At 35.5% G+C, this 8,024-nt stretch overlaps 1 protein-coding gene across 2 annotated transcripts; it reads left to right on the forward strand.

Moving 5' to 3' along the window:
* Window positions 1-751: 751 nt before the first annotated feature.
* On the forward strand, window positions 752-4,176 carry LOC107873360 (BAG family molecular chaperone regulator 1). Of its 2 annotated transcripts, none has more exons than XM_016720188.2 (4): window positions 752-1,396; window positions 1,741-1,997; window positions 2,546-2,692; window positions 2,922-3,621. In XM_016720188.2, exons 1-4 carry the CDS (start codon window positions 1,180-1,182, stop codon window positions 3,300-3,302), a joined length of 1,002 nt encoding a protein of 333 aa, XP_016575674.1. In that variant the 5' UTR covers window positions 752-1,179; the 3' UTR covers window positions 3,303-3,621. The 2 variants fall into 2 exon arrangements, with proteins under 2 accessions (XP_016575674.1, XP_047270702.1); XM_047414746.1 differs by lacking the exon at window positions 2,922-3,621 and adding an exon at window positions 3,634-4,176 and having other exon boundaries at window positions 796-1,396.
* Window positions 4,177-8,024: the final 3,848 nt, after the last annotated feature.

Consider the following 8,024-nt stretch of genomic DNA (forward strand, 5'->3'; position numbering starts at 1 on the left):
TATATATTATTAATTTATTATATATATAAAATAATATATATTATCAATATATTATATTAATTATATATACATTTTAGTAACCCTAATTCCAACTCCAAGGCGCCTAAATCCCTAAACAGTAAACATATTACCATTTACACTCAAGTCTCAACACTCACGAACAATAAACAGTAATTCCAAGGCGTCGTTTTCGATTTACACCATCGGCGATTCGGCGAAATAGACAAAAGACCGGCGATCTACTTCCTTTCTTACAACGATACTGCGACCGGCAACCCACAATCACAACCTGCGACTCACGAATTTAGTGTTTCGTATTTGTGTTTAAAGAGGAGCATTCAGGTGAGTTTATGGCATTTTCTGCTTAACATGGTAGTTTATTGCATTTTCTTTATTTTACATTTGGAATGGAAACGAGTACTGCAGCACCAAAAAAACTCCTTATGTTAGTCCCAATGATGACATTGCTTGTTACCATAAAGAACTTGATGACATTATTTCGTTTCATGAATTACTTATAGTTATTTATATTTGGGAATGAAAAATAGATTTGAAAAAAATTATTTTTCTTACAAAAATCATCAATTTTAAACTGATTTTATTTCGGTTTGATTATGATTGTCATTTTTATCAATTCAAAAACTGATAAATTAAACCGATATTAAATAATTAGACCGAACTGACCCAACGCGGACTCCTACAGGCAGCAGATTAGTTTCTACTTTCTTTCTTTCTTCTTTTTTTAATGCATTTTTTCTTTTTTTGCCTAACGTTTGAAATTATAAGCTCAGTAATCGGATAAATCTGTGGACATTCTGATTGGCTGACTGTCTCGTCATTTTGGGCAAATTTGTCGCTTACCTTTTTGATTGTTTACGTTTCTAGCTCTTTCAAAAAGATCTGCAATTTCTCCTAAATTTCAACTTGTTAAACACCTTTTTCTGTCTCTCACATTTTCTCCTGCCGCCGACACTTCCACATTTGTCGGTTAGAATTTCTTTTTCTAATTGATCTTTTTCACTTTGGTAGACCATACAATTTTTTTTTCAGTTAATACATAAACTGAAAGCCACCATTTGTCTACACAAGTCAAATGCATTGATCTGATTCTCCAGAATTCAACATTAGCAATTCAAATAAGTTCGCAACATTTTATTTATCACAGAGACTCCAATTACAATGATGCGAATGAAGACCAAAACTACCGGAAAGCCACCGGTGATGAATGATAGTTCCGTTGCCAGCGAGAATGAGTGGGAGCTGAGGCCTAGTGGAATGCTGGTCCAGAAACGCAACCCGGAATCTGAAAATCGAGCTTCTCCACCTACTATTCGGGTTCGGGTCAAGTACCAGTCCATTTATCATGAGATCAATATCAGTTCTCAAGCAACATTTGGTATGCTAAAACTTAAGAAATACATTTAATTTTATTCACTTTTATGTTTCTATTTATGTAGTACAGTTCAGATTTTGATAGTGAAAACTCAAACGATTTTATTTTAAACGTGAATTTGGATATGGAATCTTCAAACTTTTTGAATCAAAATTTATATAATTGGAAACTATGCAAAAATTCTGTAACTCACAATGATTCGACAATTCAAAATATAGTAAAAATTCCAGCAGAAATAAACTTGTTTGGATCACGCATTCGGAAAGATGTCATATAATTGGGACGAAGGGATTAGCATTTCTGCATTTCCAATTTTGTTTGTGAATTGGCCTTGTCAAATTTTGTAGGTGAATTGAAGAAGATGTTGATGGGACCAACGGGGTTGCGTCATCAAGATCAAAAGTTACTGTATAAAGATAAAGAGAGGGATGATAAAACATTTCTTGATATTGCTGGAGTGAAGGATAAATCCAAAATAGTTGTAATTGAAGATCCAATTAGCCAAGAAAAACGGTACCTCGAGATGAGAAAGAATGCTAAAGTGGAGAAGGCCGCAAAAACAATTTCAGACATCAGTTTGGAAGTCGATAGGCTGGCTAGACAGGTAACCCCTCGCTTCATTTTTACTTATTCAGTTTTGGACTTTGCACGCCAGTGATTAACATGAGTATTTTTTCATAATGCTCATACTAATTGATGTTTAGTGTTAAATCTTGAAAACTGATAGAGAATTAAGTGTTCTACTTAATATTGAGATAAAACATGAAAAATATGTTTTCCTCTTGATATGCTAAAACTCATAAGTAGAAGTTGCTGGTCATATTTGACTTAACGCGCCCATTAAGATATTGATATTTAGTATTACATCTTGAAAAATGATTTGATGAATGAGTAATTAATGTTAAGAGTAAAACATGAAAAAAAAGAAAAAATACTAATTGCCTTTTCTTGATACGTTAAATTGACAAGTAAATGTGAATTTATTTTTGGAATAATGGACATGTAAAAGTGAACATAGTGAGTAGTGAACTAGTAAAAGCGTAACGGAGGAGTAATACGTAATTCCTCTGCCTTACCATAGTGTATACAACTCAATTGTCTATGGAAATATAAGTGTTGTTGTTAACTGTTACATACACTTTGATTGCTTAGGTTTCTGCACTGGAATCTGTAATATCTAAAGGTGGGAAAGTTGTGGAAAAGGATGTGATAAATCTGACAGAGTTGTTGATGAATCAGCTGCTTCTACTGGATGGTATTATTGCTGAAGGTGATATAAAGGTGCAGAGAAAAAATCAGGTACAATTAAACTTATATCCTGCTGTATTGATTTTTAGCAAAGAAATTTTAGGGAATTAAAAATTACTTGAATAGTTAAAAAAAGTTAGGTATTGATAACTGAATTTCTGCAAAAGATTTTTTTCAGAAATAATGCAGCTCTCTGCTTTATTTATGCAATATTGTGAGACATAAGCTCAATCTTTAAATTTGGAACGGAAGTTCTAAATGATGTGATTTATGTTTGAAGGTGAGGAAAGTGCAAAAGTGTGTTGAAGTACTAGATATGTTGAAGATAAAAAATTCAATGCCAACTAATAATGGAAATCACAATCCAAAAAACCGATCCCCCCCAGCTCATCAGCGTCAAGATTATATGTATTCGAATGAGCAGGCATCATCACCCGTTCAACATAATTTAGACGGGCATTCATTTGAAAATTCGCCGGTACAAAGCAAACAGCAGCAGCAATCGAGGCACTCGACCTCAGGGTCTGTTGTCGTAACCACACAATGGGAAACATTTGATTCCATGCCAGCGCCCTTGTTGGATCATTTCTCATCACCTACAACCACATCAAGCACCTGTGCTGCAGCTACCCAATCACGACTCAGTTGGGATTTGCTCTGAATAAGTTGTAGACAAAAATTGTTTCTGCTAGTTTGAGGGATCGGCTGGTGTGAATTTCTCCTTTCCCTTGTTGTTTTGGTACCTATACTCCATTCTTTTCTGTATCCAGGTTTTGTTTTAAATCCCGTTTTAATAATCTCCAAGTTGAGAAATATCTGGGTTACCACATAATAGTTACTGGAGTATTAGGTTGTAATCCCTCTTCCAAGTTCTCGATCATCAATTTTCTATGTAATGTCTTTGGTGTGGATATGTATGGTCATACTTTCATGTATTTCTAATTGTAATGTTATTGATATTGATAGATATCATATATTCCTTAACTATGCAGATTATACTTAAATCACACAAAAATGTTAATGAGCTGTGGTGCTTACCTTTTATTTGAGGTGACAGAGGCACTCATATTTATGTTGAGTTGCTAGTAGATGAGACTTGTTATGACAAGGAGAAGTGGCTTTTACCTACACTATGCGATGGATTTTGGGAGTGTCTGGTATGATCCCGTGATCAATTTCTCAAACAAGGCAGGTGAGAATGGCTGCTTGAATTGATGCTTGGATCTTCTTTCCTGGTTCATACTCGTGTTTGATCCTCTGTATTATTAGTCGATATGGATTAGGTATTGGAAACCTATATACCAACTGATACCTCCCAACTCCATTGGACTTTGACATATCATGAGGCACAACAAATTATATGCTTTGAGGTATCTCAGTGAAGAATCTGGTGTATTCATGGTCCTAGTTGCTTCAATAGACATTAATGCAGTATGCATCAACTGCTTTCATCTGCAGTTCTTTGTCTAGAACTTTAATAATCAATACATTATTTGACTTTTGGTAGACTTCAAAAACTAAAATCATTTCGTCCACTTCCTTCTGTTTCACATATTTTAATTTGCATATCATTTTATTCTGCGTTTAGGGGTTTCCTTCTGATGATTTTGTCTTTTTAAGAAATCAAGTATCTGAATGTTATTCCTCTATTCGTTTTCATTTAGCTTCCGGCCCCTGTATCAAGTTTGATGGAGCCATGGGGCACTCTTAATTCCATGTTTGTATACTTCCTTAAACTGTAAGAGTGCCTAAATGGAATTCTGGTCAGCCTTTGCTCCACAATCGTTTTCTTCTCTTCTTTGAGTACACGCTCGCCTATTGCCTATCATATGAGCTGTGTATTTTCCTCTACCCCTCTTGATAGAGATGTTGCAATGAAGGGCAAATTGCACTTTGAATGAAGCCCATCTATATATGTAGTGCTCCCAGTCTTGACAGAGTTCCCAAGATATTGCATTCGAGTTTCTCTGAACTCAATCTCAGGTGTAGGAAAGAGGAGATAATTGTTTAGGTGGAAGGGAGCTGCAATGGCTTTTCTGTTTTATTTTCTATAGATAACTCTCTCTTAACTCAATCTCAGCGTAAGAGAAGGAGATAATTGTGCAGGTAGAATTTGCTAATTTGGGCAGGTCAAAAGGGAATGAATCAAAATTGGGTCACTGCTCAATTTTGCTCAAAAGTTATTGGTTGAGATGAGCTAGGTTAAGAAGAGCTAAACAATAAGATATAATCCGAACTTCTAACTCTTGCCGGGTTTTAATTTCTTTATTTGTCTTCTTAAATTTGCTTAATTACAACAATAACGACACATCCTCTGTAATTCTTAAGTGTGGCCTAAGGAGGGTTTTGCATATGTACGTAGACTAAACCCCCACTTGTCTTCTTTCCTTATTATTGCTATTATAACAAATATTTTGCCTAAAATATTTTGATAAGATTTCTCATGTATCAATTTGGACTACATACTTAGCACCAATCAGTCTAGTTTATAGACAGAACAAATTGGACAAGTCGATATAGACCGAGTTAAATAAATGGATAAAAGCCTACACCCTTCTAAATTTGAGTCGATGGAGAAGATTACATTTATATGAAATAATTATATCATCTCTACTATGTCATGTTTGTATTGTTTAGTCAGATTGAGTTGCCAAGCTTCTTTTGGTTCTTTCTCCTTTTTTTTTTCTCACCCGATGTGCTAGAGCTAGAGCTACTTGTATCTCCTGCCCAAGTATAGTGCATGTTGATGATATAGTTGTACGTACTGTTGATAATACTACTGTTGATAATACTCAGTATGTCATAGTGGATCCTATATATACTTTATTGGATTTTTTATTTATTTTATGAAGTCCATATGTTGTAGAGCAAAAGTAAGAGAGTAGCTCAGTGTTATTTTTGGGTTTTGACCTATTGTATATAAGGACTACAAGTTCTTCTAGAATAGATAGAATTTCAATTTTCCAACAAATCAATAATATCTTCTCTCTCGCACGCGCGTGCGTTTTCTCTCTAGAATCCTAGTGAAAGTTTTTTGATCTCTTTATATTTTCGTAATGTTGACATGGTATCAGAGCGGGGATTCTAGTTCTCCGTTAAATTCTCCATCTAGCGATGCTAACCCCAACTGATTTCGTCAAGTTTCAATTTTTAGCTTATTGAAGCTTCATTGTTTACTCTTCCTTTAAGCTTGTAGTCCTAGTGTTGCTGATTTTGTTGGATTTGTCAGGATTTACCGGTCATTTTAAGCTATTTCAAGGCCGTTATTGTCTTTCGATTGCGAAGGCGACGGGTAATATCAATCTTTTACTATGGCATACTGAGTGTTATCAACAGTAGTATTATCAATAGTATGTACAAGTATATCATCAACATTTATTGGAGACTTCTAGAATACTTTTGTTTCATTCTAAATTAACCATGAAATTTTGGGTGATTGTGTTCTTATTGTGACTTATTTAATCAACATGTTCCCTTCTAGCTTACTTAACAACAAAACTCCTTTTGAATTATTGTATGGACACCCCCTTTCTATTCACACCTTAAAACTTTTGGTTGTTTATGTTTTTCTACCATTCCTAGGTTCTACAGGGACACATTTCAACCTAAGGATGATCCTTGTGTCTTTATTGGGTATCCTTTAACAAAAAAGGGTTACAAGCTTTACAATCTCTCCACAAAACTTACATTATTCTCTAGAAATGTTGTTTTTCATGAATCTTAATTCCCTTTTGCTTCTCCTGTTTCTACAATTTCTTTCCCACCTTCTCCTCCTATTCCTCCTAGCCATTCTTTTGATTTACCTCTTTCTTTTTCTATTTCTACTTCACCTCCTCCTCCTTCCCCCGTTTATGCTCTCCTACCTCATCTTAGAAAGTTTACCAGGCCTCATGTTCCTCTTTCTCACCTCATCCAATTTATCTATAACCTCTCTTCTTCTCTTTGTGGATCCAATTCTTCATCCTCGTGCATTAGTCACTTGAGTTCTCATGCTGCCTTGGAACCACACTCTTACTAGCAGGCTGCTTCTATTCCTGCATGGCAAGAGGCTATTAGAAAGGAATTTGAGGCCCTCCAAGCTAATAATACTTGGACTGTCTTGGCTCTACCTCTTTGTAAGAATCCTATTAGCTCCAAATGGGTGTACAAAAGGGTGTGGATTTTAATGAAACCTTTTTCCTTGTGATTAATTTTTCTACTGTTAAATGTTTAATTGTTTTGACTGTCAAGAAGGGTTGTCTCCTCTTCCAACTTGATATTAACAATGCATTTTTGCATGGTGACTTGGAAGAGGAGGTGTACATGAAAATTTCCCTTGGTTTGGTCTTTGATTGCCCTTCTGGTTTTGTTCCTCCGGTTTGTCAATTAAAGAAATCTCTTTATGGGCTCTAACAAGCTTCTAGACAATGGTATGCTAAGCTCTCCTAGGCTCTTCAGTCTAGAAGTTATACTCACTCACTTAATGACTATTATCTTTTCATCAAACGTATACTACCTCTGTTGTGCTTCATGTTATTTATGTGGATGATGTCATCTTATGTGGTGATGATTTGGTAGAAATCAACTCTCTTAAGTCGTTTTTGGATTATATTTCCAATTTTGAATTAAAGACCTGAGAACTCTTAACTATTTTTTGGGAATTGAGGTTTGTGCACTTCCCACTGGTTTACTATTGCACCAGGAAAAGTTTATTATGGATCTCCTTCATGATTGTGCTACTGTAACCCCTGTTGCTTGTCCTCTTGATTTATCCATCAAGTTATGAGTTGAGACAGATGTTTTATTTCCCAAACCGAAATCCTATCGAATTTGGTTGGCAAAGCTAAATTTTTTGACTCACACTAGCCGGATCTCTATTTTGCTGTCCAACATTTGAGTCAATATCTTTAAAACCTTGCTCAATTTCATATGAAGGCTGCTTTGTATATTCTTAGGTATTTATATGGTTCTTTTGATGTTGGAGTTTTCTACTCCAATTCTCCCGACTTTTTCATGGATGTCTATTGTAACATTGACAGGGCTACATGTCCTGACACTAGACGTTCTGTGATTGGTTTTTGTGTTCAACTTGGGGATTCTCTTATTTCTTGAAAAGCGAAGAAACAACCTGTAGTTTCTCTTTTTTCTTTTGAAGCAGAATATCGGTCTGCTAGTAAAGTGGTTGCTGAATTAGTTTGGTTGCGGTGTCTGTTTGCTGATTTTGGTGTGCCTATTCCCACTCCTGTTCCTGTATATGGTGACAATCAAGCTGCCATCCATATTGCCCGCGATCTCGTCTTTCATGAATGCACCAAGCATATCGAGGTGGATTGCCATTTCATTCGTACCCTGCTTGGTGAGGAACTGATTGAGATGTTCCATGTTCCTACAGCTTCTTAGCTAG

The sequence above is a fragment of the Capsicum annuum genome, chromosome 6, assembly GCF_002878395.1.
Source record: "Capsicum annuum cultivar UCD-10X-F1 chromosome 6, UCD10Xv1.1, whole genome shotgun sequence".
In the NCBI taxonomy this organism is placed as follows: domain Eukaryota; kingdom Viridiplantae; phylum Streptophyta; class Magnoliopsida; order Solanales; family Solanaceae; genus Capsicum; species Capsicum annuum.